Source organism: Barbus barbus (assembly GCF_936440315.1).
Source record: "Barbus barbus genome assembly, chromosome: 2".
NCBI lineage: Eukaryota > Metazoa > Chordata > Actinopteri > Cypriniformes > Cyprinidae > Barbus > Barbus barbus.
In genome coordinates this window covers 7,545,043-7,559,448 of record NC_136730.1, presented here as the reverse complement: position 1 = coordinate 7,559,448, position 14,406 = coordinate 7,545,043, and the positions used below count along the sequence as shown (strand labels likewise).

Below are 14,406 nucleotides of genomic sequence, written 5' to 3'. Positions count from 1 at the left end.
AAAAAGAATGAAAATTTACACCCCTTTCAGTCAAAATGACGGATAAGGATTAGTGCATACTTATGATTTGAAAAGATTTGTTGCAGTCTTTTTGAGTGGAACTTCCACAAACCAGAAATGCCTCCCATAATTTAAACGGAGTGTCTATTTACACTAAGATCTTGTTGGCAAAGGCTATTTACACTAACTCCGCCCACTAACGTGTAATTGAGTTAGTCAACAATAAAAAAAGAAGCTAACTCAACATCAGTTTCAATGGCGTAGCTGGTAAGCCATATGCTTTCTTGATGCGAGCGACCCGAGTTCAAGCCCACCTTTTGCCAAACGTTTTTTTTCTCCCTTTTCAAATCTCATATCGCATCAGAAAGGCATTTATTTTCAATAAAAATTAAGGAAATAATAGTATCGGGTAGGGTTAGGGTAGGTGTAGGGAGGGCTTTATTGTCCCAATAAGGTGGCATCCATTTAATAAATTTGAATTAAAATTATAATTTACACTCAGTACGTTATTATTGCGTACTGTTTTATAATGTACTACAATACTGAGGTGCAGATAATTGCCACTATTTGCAATAAGTAGTATAAATAGCAGAAAATCTTGCTATTTTAACATAGTGTAAATAGAATCCATCGCTATTTGCACTTTTTGCACATCTATTGCTATTTGCACAGTGTAAATAGCGTCTATTTCTATTTACACTTAGTGCAAATAGCCGCTGCCTAATTTAAAATGCAGTAGCCTCAATTAGGAAAAAAGGTGGGTACCTGGCATAAGCTGAACAGCCAATGAGAGTGATTTCTCTCACCAGACTCCCAACTTTGATTCGTCATGTTCAATCGGCCTAAAAACACTAGCAACCACTTGGAACCCTGGCAAAATTGAGTTGTGCATGGGCCACTATTTCAGAAAATGTAAAAATGTAGTATGATCGGCCCAATGTATAATTATAGAATACAGAATTTTTTTTTGGATATGATACCAGTTGCTGCTGACATTGTTTGGTAATGTGGCTACCATACAAATAAATAAATACGTGGATATTCTTCAAAACAATCTGTTTCACAACACAATGAACACTAACGATAATGTATCAGTATTAAAATTGAATTTGGCTGCGGTAAGATGGTGGCAGTTGCGTTTAAATGAAACAAGAGAGCCACGATGGGGTCCTTCATTTTCAGTGGGAAAATGGCGGAAAGCGGCAAAAATAAAAGCACTGCTTCTGCACCCAAAATCTTGCTGCTTTCGCAAGAATGTACGTCAAACTGATCATTAATCAAATAATATTTCACTAATATTGTAGGGCTGAAAATTGAGCCTTTTTCATTTCATTAAATTTTCAGAATTGTATGCCCCATCAAAAATCACATACAGACATTTATGGAAAATCAGAGCATGCATTACTTGGTTTGCCAGGTAAAACCAAGTGCAATATAGGCTATTGCTTATTAAATTATGACATGGTAAACTATACTAATCATACACCATACACAATAAAGAAGCATATTTAATTTAATTCCCATGATATTGTAAATAATGAATAGCATTGCACGAGTCGATGTGAAAATTAGTGAAAATTTGCATCAGGTTCTGTTGTATGCAAATCAGACAGACACAAATCTATAATAATCAAGTTACTACTGATTTGATTTAACTACTTTATGTAAATAATTTGCAAAGTTTAAAATCTGACCCGACCAATCGGAATCAAGTAGAGTTGTGAGTCATTCACCTTGCTCATTGCTTTCCTCTGTTTCTCAGGAGTGTGTGAGGAGGTGTGTGCAGGGTGCCGAGAGAAGTATTCGTGAGGAGTGTGACATGAAGGCAGAAAGAGAGAAACAGGCCCTACAGGACAGACATGAAGAGGAGATATCTGAGCTACAAAACAGGTAAAAATACACATGAAACAGCTTCCTGTTGTGATGCATCTCAGCTATTCTCTTTCTCCTTCCCACCTTTTGTAAATTTCATCAGTTCCTCTCTTTGTATCTCTCTCCCTTCTCCCTTTTCTTCAAGAATCTTAGAATATATGGATTTTGTTGTCTACATCAACACTGTGTTTCTCCACCACTTTTTTTTTTCACTGAAATGGTGCATGACGGTGCATGTGTGTTCCAGGATACAGCAGCTGCAGGACAGTCTTTAGCAGGCCTGCAGGGAGCGCATTCAGTATGAAGCAGAGTTTAAGGTCAGCCCTTGTAATGAGGTCATCATGAATAAATGAACAGCTTTAAAAAGGGACCCGCTCAAATCCAGCATCTGCAACACCCTGCAACAAAATGACGGAATAACAGAACTTTCTCTTTTCCTATGCCAGCACGTCCTCTGATGTTTGGTTCTTATTAAGCTTAGTTTGTTTTCCCCCCATGAGTCTGTGTTCCTCCCCATCTTAATAGACAACAGCTTTGACATTTGACCTTTTGCTTGAAGACGTTTCCATCTTTGGTCATTATGATGATCCACCTGTCTAACTAAATTCAATCAGCATGCTTGTGTGCTTCCATCTCTCTTCCTGTCTTTCAGAAGGTGCAGGCCAGCTGCAGGCAGTTTGTGGACTTGACTGATTCCTCCCTCCACTCTGATTACCTCTTAAAGCTGCGCAGACTGGGGAGAGAGCCAGGTCTCATGGACACTGCGACACAGACTGATGAGATCACCTCCTAACTGTGTTCTTGTGATGGCAGCGTTCTCACATCAAAGCGTCTGGGTATTTGACATGATATAGCAGTCACAGCAGTGTCCTGCAGTACATGCTGTACTTTGTATATTTTACTTTGTAAAATCATTCTAAGCATTTGTCTAACATGTTCTAGAAACTGTAGGGTTTAGAGACATATAGAAATGTCATTTGAAAATATATTTGATGCACTGCAGAATTATTTAAGTGAACTGCAAAAGCTTGAAAGTGGCTAGAAATGATGAAAAACATCTAAAATATACTTTCCTTCATACGTTTATCTTCCTCAGTCCCAAGATTGAAAACTTTACAACCCATTTTTTAGTTATGAAATGTGTTGACGCTGTAAAAACAATTCTGTAGTTTTTACAAAATAATTTTGGCAGCTGTGGTTGTCAGAATAATTTTGTAAAAAATACAGAAAAACTGTAAACACATTTACAGAAGAAAACTGTAAAATGTACAGCATAAAACTGTAATTTACAAACAGGGAAATTTGACTACCACTAAATTCAACAACACACACTGCTATTAAAATCTGTTTTGTACCTTTAACATACTGACAACCACCATAATAATGCAGGTGGTAAAAGAGAAAGCCACATGAAGAATCGAAGCTCATCACAAGCAGCTTCTCCACAAGCAGAAGTATATATTAATATATAGAAGGTGCACAGATTCATTCATGCAAACACAAAACACCATCATGGTAACACACATGATACTTAAATAATGCAATAAACTTTCATTAAACAACAGATGTCATAACATAAAGCCCAAATGTACATAACTGATATGGGGGGGGGGGGGGGGCAACAATTAATATATTTCCAGTATATAAAAAGTATACTGTATAATGATATATCAAAATGTTTTTTTTTCAGTTTTGTAAGATAAAGGTAAGTACAGCATATTTTCTCTGTCTGCATGTAAAACTATGATGAACAAATATTTTTATCAGATAAAATTGTATTAAATAATTCAGAATATTTAATACCCTATTATTGTAGCGTAGTGATTGACACTACTGATGAACAACATATTAAATATGTAATAATGTCCTGGAGCAACTTACACATTGTTATTTTAATTACATTAACATGCATTGTGTTTATTGTTACTCATTGATCCAAATGTACAGTATACTAGACATTTTCACCGGATGAAAAAAAATATATATATATTTGCCCTTTCACAGCAAGATTCCTTAATGACAAATAGGCAAACATATTACAGGTAAAAAACAAAAACAATATTTAAAAAAAAAAAAATGCAAGTCGTCAAAAAGCCTAGCTATGTATCAGCTACCCTGCTTTAAATACCATTTTTAAAATGCCATTTAAAGTCTTGATGAATTGGGACAGCAGTAGAATATAAAATAAATGTGACGTGAATCGATGGATGGATGAAACTGATGGATTAATCGTTTATAATTGTTATATTAATATTACATAAAATTATATTAATATTAGATCAAACTGATTTGGCTGTCTAAAAGGGCGTCAAAATTTGCAGTAGCGTTAATGGGCTGTAGTAGCAATACTTCACCGCCGGGTGTCAGTGTAGGCAAGGTTTTACTCCTCCGCCCTTTGGGTCCCATCAGCAGGGTTTAGTCCATTATACACTTCCTAATTGTAGTTTTCAGATGTAATAGACCGGCATACAAACACAATTAATTACCGATTTTTCACATACGCAGAACGCCGAAAATCATTGCAGTTTCAATTGGACGGTAGAGATATTTATTAAACAAGCTCCTTATCTGCTGCATATCTTACTAAGCTTTGTCATTAGTGTCGTTACCACCAGCATGAAATGTTATTACATGCACCGTTACCAGCGAATGCACTGGGGGCGCTGTAGCTCCGTAAGCCGTCGCTTCTGAATGCACAGGGTTGATCGGTGTGATCGGGTGCCAGGGATCACGATCATCATCATATCAAACGGAAAAAGAGGCAGTCACAAAAATGTACGTGCTCAGAGACTGTTATTATTTATTTATGGATCCAGAGAATCCTTTACATGAGCGTCTGGAAATATGTTTGCATGGTATATGGATGTGTTTGTGACCGACGTGATTTAACAGCACCTCTACATGCGGAAAAAACAAATCCCCCAAAGAAAAATCCGCTCCGTTAGTGCGCACTCCAGCCGGAAGATGGGATTTTTCTTATTCGAGCGCGCACACCTCCCCTTTCCCCCTCTCTCCTGCTCTCTCTCTCTTTCTCAAACAACTCAGTCTGTCAGTGTGCGCCGAGCGTTAGAAACAAGTCTCACTAGTCGGATTTGCAGCCAGTGAGAGAGACAAATCCAAGCAGGACAGACGAGAAATGAACTATCTAATGACTTGCCACATCCGAGCACATTCTCAAATACCCTGCAACCGAGACCCATGAATAAGGATTGCAATATTTTTTCCACCCTGGAAAATCTGGCAATAATTTTGTCAGTCTCGGCACATTTGTAGATTTGTGTCCATTCTATATGCTTGTTTTTAATTTGCATTGATTAGTTTCGTTTTGCTATCTTTGCGTTAATTAACCGGATTGCTTGCTGCCCAACATTTCAAGTGCATGCGGAATTATTGGAATCTCGGAGGCAAGCAGGAAAATCCAATTGGAGAACTAGAGGAGAAAAAGAGAAGCAGCGAGATCTGTCCAGCATCAACATGTTCTTCTGAAGAGGCGAGGAAAAGCTCATTCCCAAACCATCATCCATCTACCATCACATGCCCGTTCTAATTTGTCGGGAAAACAGAATGAAGTGGGAGTGAAAAGGGAATGGGAAAGATAGATCCAGTCTAAAGCCGCGGGGGAAAAAAAACAATAAGCATCACGAAATACTGGAAAAGTAAACTCTTGCAAGGAAAATTGCAACAAAACAGCTGTGGGAATTGCAATTGCGGCGGAGTTTTACTTTTCCCTAAATACGTTTTTTGTGGAATTCTCTCCTTGAAATCCACACAGACTGCACCTTTGTTTAATCTGTCCTCCCGCGCGCGTGTGTGTTTTAGTAGCTAGATATCCATGCAGACTCCCAAAACACGTAGTTCCTGATCACACTGACGGATTCACCTGAAGCACACACGCTTTGTTCCGAGTCCAGAGATATCCAACCTCTGGGAGAGTATCCCACACAGCTTTGATGGGAGTAAATAGACGGAATTCGGGATTTCAAATGGCGAGTCGGGGCTGTGAAAATGGATTGGGAATTCTCCTGATATTCTTAGTGGATTTACTCGGGATCACGGCGACCAACATGGAGCCCATCTACTGGAATTCCTTGAACAAAAGGTAAGAGCCGCAACTAAAAGCATTGGGCACGGCGTTTATTCCCCGTTTATTTAAGAAGAGCTTTGCGTTGGAGATAGTCAGACTCCTCGTGTTTTCGCACAAATCGTTGAAGGACGGCTTTGAAACGTCTCTCGCAGGGGAAAGAAAGCTGTTAAGCGCTATTACTTAGACAAGCCCCTTAGTGGATAATCACGAGTCTGCAGAAGTTACGAGCATCAATGTCGCCAGACTAATAAATGCCACATTTCATTGACGGTGTGCGTTGAGGAATTTTACAACAGCAGCCGCTGTTTATTGTTTCACTGCCTCTCCTTCAGATACGCTCCAGTTAGATTGGCATGAATTTTAGTTGCTCAACACCAAGTATTTTCCCGTCTTAATGCCATTTAAACAATGTAAGCTTTGTAAAACGTTCTTGCTTAACTTGTAGAAGCCCTCAGAGCTGCTTCAGTCACCAGCTTAACTTCTGTCATGACAGCAGTTGAAACGAGATTTTTCTGCAAGGTGTAAACTTGAACATTTCGTCGACACCTATTTATACTAGTCATGCAAAAATGTTTGCATGCATTCAAAATCATTTGCACTTTTATTTATAGTGACAACTGTAAAATGCAACAACGAAACTAAAAAAAAAAAGGAAAACTGGTAGAACCGTTCTTATAGAGACTACTATTAGTTAGTAACTTATCTAACAACAAAAGAAGGTGTACGCTTTCACTCTTTAGTCGACACCTACTGGACTAGTTAACGTGGAAACACCTAAAGAGAAAAGTTTTTCACGCAGGTGTTAACTTTAGATGGTCAATCAGTCCCATTTCACGCTGCAAAATGTATTACTCCAGTCACGGAGGTGACACGATTTTCCCTGCCGCAGGAAGGAGCAGTGGGTAATTTACAGCTAGATTTCTCGTAGTATATATCTGTAAATAAGGGGGAGGTTTCTGCAACCCAGCAACTGTGAATTCATTTAGTGGGGAGCCAAAGAAACCCATGCAAACGACGTGTCCGGCACATAAACGACGATTTATGGTCGAGCGGACCCCTTTTTTTCTCTCGCCCGCCCTTCTGTCATTACTGGGCTTGTTTAAATGGACACCCGGCGTCGTGGGAGCACTTGTGTGCCCGGTCTAAATCGGTATGTGGGTTATGAGGGGCTATTAGTGGTGCCACGAGCTCTTGAAAGACGAATAGGTTTTTAATGTGTCCATGTGGCGCATATACCGGGCGCTGCGCTTCAACAGATGCTGCTGGGGGGGATGGAGGGGGTATATTCTGTCCCAGTGGCCGCTGGCAGACGCTCTTAATGAGGGTTCTTGTCGGTGTTGCTTGTGTTAATCTAGCAGGGGTTTGTAGGGACCCAATTTGAAACGGGAGCGCCGTTTTTTTTATGACCGTGACTACGTGTTTTCTGCTTGACCTTTACCTGAGATTGAGAGAAGGAGAGGAGCACTGATGACAATGGTTTTTAACTGATTCAATCACATGTAAGTCGATCAACAATGGGCGCTGGTTTTCTCACGGATTCTTTGCACTTTAAATGATCCGAATTCGCTTCACTTCACAGTGGAAACACTCAAAATTAAGGGAAACCCGCACTTTGCAAAAACCATAGGCTATATGTCACCAGGGCTTGACATTAACACCCACCAACCCGCCAAATGAGGGGTGGCAGGTAACAAGGTCACTCCCACTAGCCTCTCTGGCAGGCTTAATTTTGTATACTGTAACAGAGCTGAACATTTATGCTTGTCTGGGACAAGTAGCTAGAGTTTTTGAAGGAGCAAGTGAAAGACAATTTTTTTTGCCTTACAGGACAACAAACGTGATTAAAACATCTAATTAGGGAAGCACGGAAATTTTGGCGAGAATGATTCTGATTTTATTACTTTTGGTGTAAACGGCGATTGATAATGGATCATATAGACAGGAACAAGGACGTGCCAGTTGAGGCTCACACAGCCTGTCTGTATGTGAAACAATCTCGTGGAGAAATTAACTGCACACACAAGAAATGTACAAAGGTAAAAAGGTGTAAAAAAAAAAAAACATGTCACGACCAAGGGAGTGCAGTTTTCCCTGAAAACCAAGTAAATTTGACATTGATTTGAGTTCGAACGAGTAGTTATAGGCCTACAGTACAATATAGTCAATGTTGACTGTTTTTGCTCGATTTGGTTAACGAAAATAGTTCAAAACAAAGCAGAACAGTCGCGCATCTCTGAGCAACACAGCGGTGTTTCGTTACTGAACTAATTTGAGTCTGATTCAGTGGTCCAATCACAAAGACAGGCACTTGCTTTATTCTTGAATGAATCGGCCTTCTGCAGGAATCCTTTGCCTCAATGACTCACTCATTAAGACAGTCACTCCCTGCCACCTACTGGCGGTTTACTTATATTTAAAAGTACCTTTACTTTGCATTTTGTCCAACATTTCATATTTGGATATTTAAAAAAAAACACTCATAACCATGCATGCTGTTATAATTTTGCAGTGTAAATTCAGCTTCATTAAACTGTGTAAATGCATCTAAACCTATAGTGTCTTATTATATTAAGTGAAATTATTAATAAAATGTAAGAATTTGATATGAAAGATGATGCATGCATTTAATACTGTTAGGGAAAAATGCCCTTTAAATATAAAATACATTTTAATTAATTTTAGTAACTTTAGTCATATAAAATGTAATTTCCCAACAACAAAATTATGGCCGGTGAAAATGCTGAGTGGCTAGTAATTTTGGAAAACAACTAGCCACAGAGTCTGGTGAGCAAAATAAGCTTTCCATTGATGTGTATAGTTTGTTAGGATAGTATTTGGCCGAGATACGACTATTTGAAAATCTGGAATCTGAGGGTGCAAAAAAATCTAAATATTGAGAAAATCACTTTTAAAGTTGTCCAAATGAAGTTCTTATCAATGCATATTACTAATAAAAAATAAAGTTTTGATATATTTACAGTAAGAAATTTACAAAATATCTTAAAATATCGATAATTTTGACCCTTACAATGTATTGTTGGCTATAGCTAAATATACCCGTGCTACTTATGACTGGTTTTGTGGTCCATGGTCACCTGTTGCGGCCAGTGTTCATTTTACACATTTACATACTCACTTAGTAACACTTGAAATTAACAAAAAAATGGAAACCAAAATGTGTTGTTTTTAATTGGCAGTCCATTGAATTGGGAAATGAAGCATGCATGGTTAATGGCTCACAATATGAAAATGGCAAAACATCGGCAGATTAATTTGCCTGGACAATCTGCCTTACGTACATTACATATTAATTCATGTTTGGTTGTATTAATCACTTATTATTTTGTCACATGGTAGCTTGAAGACTGTAATCTAAAGTCTGGTTTCTTTATACAAACACAGCATCGCTATATTTGATTTGAAAATACACTGTGCAGTGTAAATTTGGCTGCTCATGCAGACACGCACTTACAAGACATCTGCACCGTGTGGTTTTGCTCCAGGCTACAGGAGTCTGCACAGTTCGCACTAAAAGTTGCTGTACGCAGGTTACATTGTTGGCAGTGCTGTATATTTAATAGGGATCAGTGAACCTCTGCTCCTCAGTGCTTTGAAGATGAGGTCCTGCACCTGTAGAATGTTTTATTCACCCGCTCTATCCCATCACTCTCTCCGTCACTACTACTACTCCATCTCACCCTCTCACGATGGCGCTGCCATTCTCCTCCTCGTACGGAATTAGAAACATGTGCAGCCTTCAGAGGAGCAAAGAAACAGTTGAGAAGTGATGGGAGGAAAGAAGGATGGAGAGAAGAGGGAGGAACAGCGGGGCGCATCCTTAAATGTAGAGAAATCAATATCTTCTAAGCCATGAATGTCAGTTTGAGTTAGGCTTAAGAAAATGCAAGTCCAGCACAAAGAGCACCTTGAAATTGCCTGCTTAGAGTAAAAAATCTATAAAGCAAAAATTGTGTTTGTTCTTAGACACTGCTGTTTAATGTAATTCCGGAATGCATATTTAATTAAGGGGGCGTAGATGAAAAATGGTTTCTTGAGACTGAAAAAGCACGAAGCAGGACTTCGAGGGCTTTTTTTTGTAAACAGTAATTGTGTTTCTCAGTGAGCCAGCTTGTCTGGGAAGCGTCCTTCACCTTCTGACATTCACACCCCTTGATACATTGTTTACACATAAGAAAGACAAAGTGTGTTTGTGTGTCCTTGGTACCCGGCCCTCTCTGGATGAGCAAACACATCTCTTGACTGATGTTCTAAAGGGTCAGTTAGGGCCATGTAATTCTTCCAATTGACTATGTGAAGATGCTGGTTGGGTAATTTGATCGCAAACGGTTACTAACGGTTCAGAAGGTTTCCGTGTTCTTCTGTCTAAATCAGTGTGCGTTTCGGTAATTGCATTTCAGAGATTCAGATCCAGCTGAAACCTGTGGGGGGTTTTCCGATAATGAATTCAGACGAGCGATTGTGGGTAACTGTAAGGATTTGTGTGTTATCATAAATGTCTCAGGGTCTGTGTGTATACGCGTGATGGGTCTTTTGTATCAGCGCTCGCTCTCAAAGAAATATGTTACCCCCACTGGATTTTTAATAATTAATTTATCGCAGGCTAATTGGGCTCGGATAAAAGTGCTAGTTAACCGATCTCAGGCTTAAGACGAGGCAAAGTACGAGGGAAATTTGGGAGGGAGGTCATTCGGAAAAGGGATTAGAATAAGACACGATCTCTATAGGTCACTGACATACATGGTTGCGTTCTGAAAGTCCTAATTTGTAAGTCGCCTTGCATAAACATCTGTTAAGTGAATGTAAATGTAGAAATAAACATAGAAAGTTTTTTTTTAGATGCTCACGAATGGATTAGAGGATTGAATCCGTGTTGATTTGCTAAACTGGGTAGATCCATTTAAGCTTCCTGAGTGAATTCACCTCCTTTGGTCAAGGGAAATTTGGTTTTAATCAGAGAGTTTAATTGCTCGACTGTGTGTGCAGCATCACTGTAGTCTAAAAAGAAAGGAAGGGAGAGTGTGTGTTTGTGTGCATATGCTGCTGAAAGTTAGTGTAGTGTACGAGTATGCGCTTGTGTGAGCTTATGGGTTTACTTATCTGTGTTTTGAGTGTGCAATTGTGGCCAGAAGTTAAATAAATATGTATTTACACACACACACACACACACACACTGTTTTTAAAGAAGTCTCTTATGCTCAACAAGGCTGCATTTATTTGATCAAAATACAGTAATACTATATAATATTATTACAGTTTTCAACAGTTTACAATCGGTGTTGTATGGCCCTTCAGAAATCATTTTAATATGTAAATTTGAGGATTCTTTGATGATTAGAAAGTAAAAGAGCAGTAAGTAAAGTACATTTATTGATTTCCCTATGTAAAAAGTTTTCTTTTAGGAGTTTTAGGGTTGAGTATTTGGCTAGTCAAAAAATACAAATATTTCTATAATATTGTTATCTCCTCTTTTAGATAGCTAAGTAAACTAGTGTGCATGTGTATATTAGATAAAGGGTTGTACTGCATGAATGTGTGTGAAACAGCATTTGAGCTCTTATATAGCATCTGAAGTGAGAAATAGGGAACATTGTGAGTGTTTGTGTGTGTGGTGCAGGGTCTGCTGGAGGCTTTACGAGCTCTCAGCAACAGGAGCTGTGAAAATGGCTCTCAGCTGATGTGGCAGAATAACTGCAGCCTGCCTGCAGACCAGACACACACACACAGGGCTATATAATGGGAAACAAAGGCGCCTTCCCTGCGGAGACAGCCAGAAGTGTGTTCAGGGGCTGTGTGATGCAAATATAAGGAACACATGTTTACACAAACACACCTTTGTGTGCCGAAATACATCCAGACCTTTGTGGGGTGTTCATTTAAACTATTTAGAAATAATTGAAAGGACGTTGATCGTCACACACACGGTTTGATTATTAAACTCGTGCTGACGTGCGGGGAACGGTGTGTTCCTGAGAGTGGGCCCCCAGGGGGCCCGGGCCTCCTAAACCCCTGCAGCATGGTACAAGTGTGTGTGTGTGTGTGTGTGTGTGGTCTCGCTCTGAACATCTCTCATCACTCTGTGTTTGTTTGAATCTGTGTATTTGTGTGTGCAGGTATGTGATGTCAGTTCTGGGAAACTGGGCCTCCTCACTTAAGCTATAATATTCGAACGCAGACCGAATATGAAGCAGAGAATCAGTTTAGCTCATTTTCCGCTGTCTTCCTTGTTTTTTTCTTTTCTTTTAAGAGTAATAAAGCTGATCAGGGTCTGTGCCCACCTGCTGCTACAGGTGTTAAGAATACCACTTCTGTTTTCACTCTCTTTCTTTATTGGATAATTCCATTCACAGATTTAAAGGTCACATGAGCGTTGGACAGGAGGCTTTCCATCTGTGTGTGTTTGTGTGTGATTTGGTTAGTTCTCACATAGACCTCCTTTACTAAGCAGGATCATCCTCTCCTGCTGCCGTAAGATCCAACATGGGTCAAAGACATGCACATACACATACATCAGGTCTGGATTTGTCTAATGAAACTGGGAAGTTTTCTTTCGTTCTTTCTTTGTTTCTTGTTTAGTTTTGGTATGATTTACTGTTTTATTATTTTTATTTAATTTACTTTTATTCAGCTAGGATGCATTACATTTATTAAAAGGGTCAGTAAAGACATTTACAATGTTACAAATAACACCCATTTGAAATAAATGCAGTTCTTTTGAACTTTCTATTCATCAAATAATCCTAAAAACCTATCTATCACAGTTTACACAAAAATATTAAGCAGCACTGCTTTTTTTAACATTGGTTGTAATAAGAAATGTTTCACGAACGCCAATTCAGCATATTAGAATGATTTCTGAAGGATCACATGAAACTGATGACTGGAGTGATGGGTGCTGAAAATTCAGCTTTGCCATCACATAAAAAAATTGCATTTTAAAATATGTTAAAATAGAAAACATATGTTTTATGGATGGAATGGAATAACAGTTCACAGTTTTTCTTTTTACTGTATTTCTGATCAAATAAATGCAGCCCTGGTAACCTCAAAATGATCAAACCCACATTTTTTAATAGTATAGCATACGAGCCATTTTACAGACCAAAATGGGCATTTTTGACACTTTTTGGCCAGTAAGAAACACTCTGGCAACCACCGACAATGCCGCTGCAGGATTAGAAGAATTTTCTTGTTGTTCCCTTCAGGCTTCCTCTTTCCCCAGAGTTGATTAGATGAATCGTAAACTTAATTAGCCTGAGGAAAACCTCCATACTACTATAGATTAGCCCATGTCACCCAGGCCTGCTTTTATTGACTTCCCCTGCCTCTGTGTCTGCCTTCTGATCTGGAATCAGCTCTGATATGGGAAACAAAGGAAAGGCAAGTTTCACATGACTGATTCCAGATCTAAAGGTCTAGGGGCTAAAATCTCCTCTGTTACCCCTTTTCCACCTAAGCAGTTCCAGTGCTGGTTCGGAGCCAGAGCCTAGTTTCGAACCGGTTCTTTGTTTTTCGACATCCAAAGCACCAGCTCCGGTTCAGTAAAAGCGGTTCGTAAGTAGCACCAAAACATTGCTGGGCTAGAAGAAAGAACCGCTTGCCTCACGGGCCGGGGACGGGGTTACCGTGACCAACAAGACGAACAGAAACTTGGACCGCCATATTTGAAATAGCAGCTAAACGCTAACACGTTTGATTCGCCGTGTTTGGATGCCGATGTAGGTTCGCAAAGCCATGCACATCAATAGCAACGCAACGTCCGCCATTGCTGATAGTTTGTTTAGGCTTGTCCGGGATGGATCGGCGCTGCGCGGACCGTTCGGTGCGAGGCATATCGGGGTGCTGCGGGAGCGACTGGAAAGCAGACGGCTCTTTATGCTTTTGGATCGCTCTCGCGGTGCTTTAGTGTGTTGTGTCGATCGATCGATCTGTTTGCGTGGTGCGATGCACCTCGAACAAGCCTGTTGTGCCGCGCTAGTGAACCGAAACATGAAACGTATTCAGTGACGTAAGACCTGGCTCTGTATTGGCTCTCTAGCCTGTGGAAAAGCAACCGGTTCTTAAAGGGTTCGCCAGTCTAACTAACTAAGAACCAGCTATAGCACTGGCTCTGAACTAGCACCTGGAACTGCTTAGGTGGAAAAGGGGTATGTGTGAGATAGCACCGTTTACTCTATACTTCAGCTTTGAAATGTTTCTCTAGTGGTCAAAATCATTGGCGGTCAGTATTAAAGATACAGACGATTTGAAGTCAGTTTGGCCATCTGTACACTGTGATTAAGATCAGATATCTCTGTCTGTCTGTTCTGGGGTCGGTCTGTGGGTCTGTAATGGGGTCAGTGTCGCTGCTTGGGCCGAAGGTGACTGATCTCGGAGCTGTAAACGGAAGCTGCAGACAGACACACGGAGCCAGACTTCATTTGCATCGTCGT

At 39.8% G+C, this 14,406-nt stretch overlaps 1 protein-coding gene across 1 annotated transcript in view; it reads left to right on the top strand.

The window, feature by feature from the left end:
• Positions 1-4,523: 4,523 nt before the first annotated feature.
• The window catches only part of LOC306883076 (ephrin-B3-like), a 77,964-nt gene continuing 68,081 nt past the window's right edge, over positions 4,524-14,406 (top strand). The window contains exon 1 of the mRNA XM_079438158.1: positions 4,524-5,971. Within this exon, the coding sequence (XP_079294284.1) occupies positions 5,823-5,971 (149 nt within the window). The 5' untranslated portion in view covers positions 4,524-5,822. The remainder of the gene's footprint in view (positions 5,972-14,406) is intronic.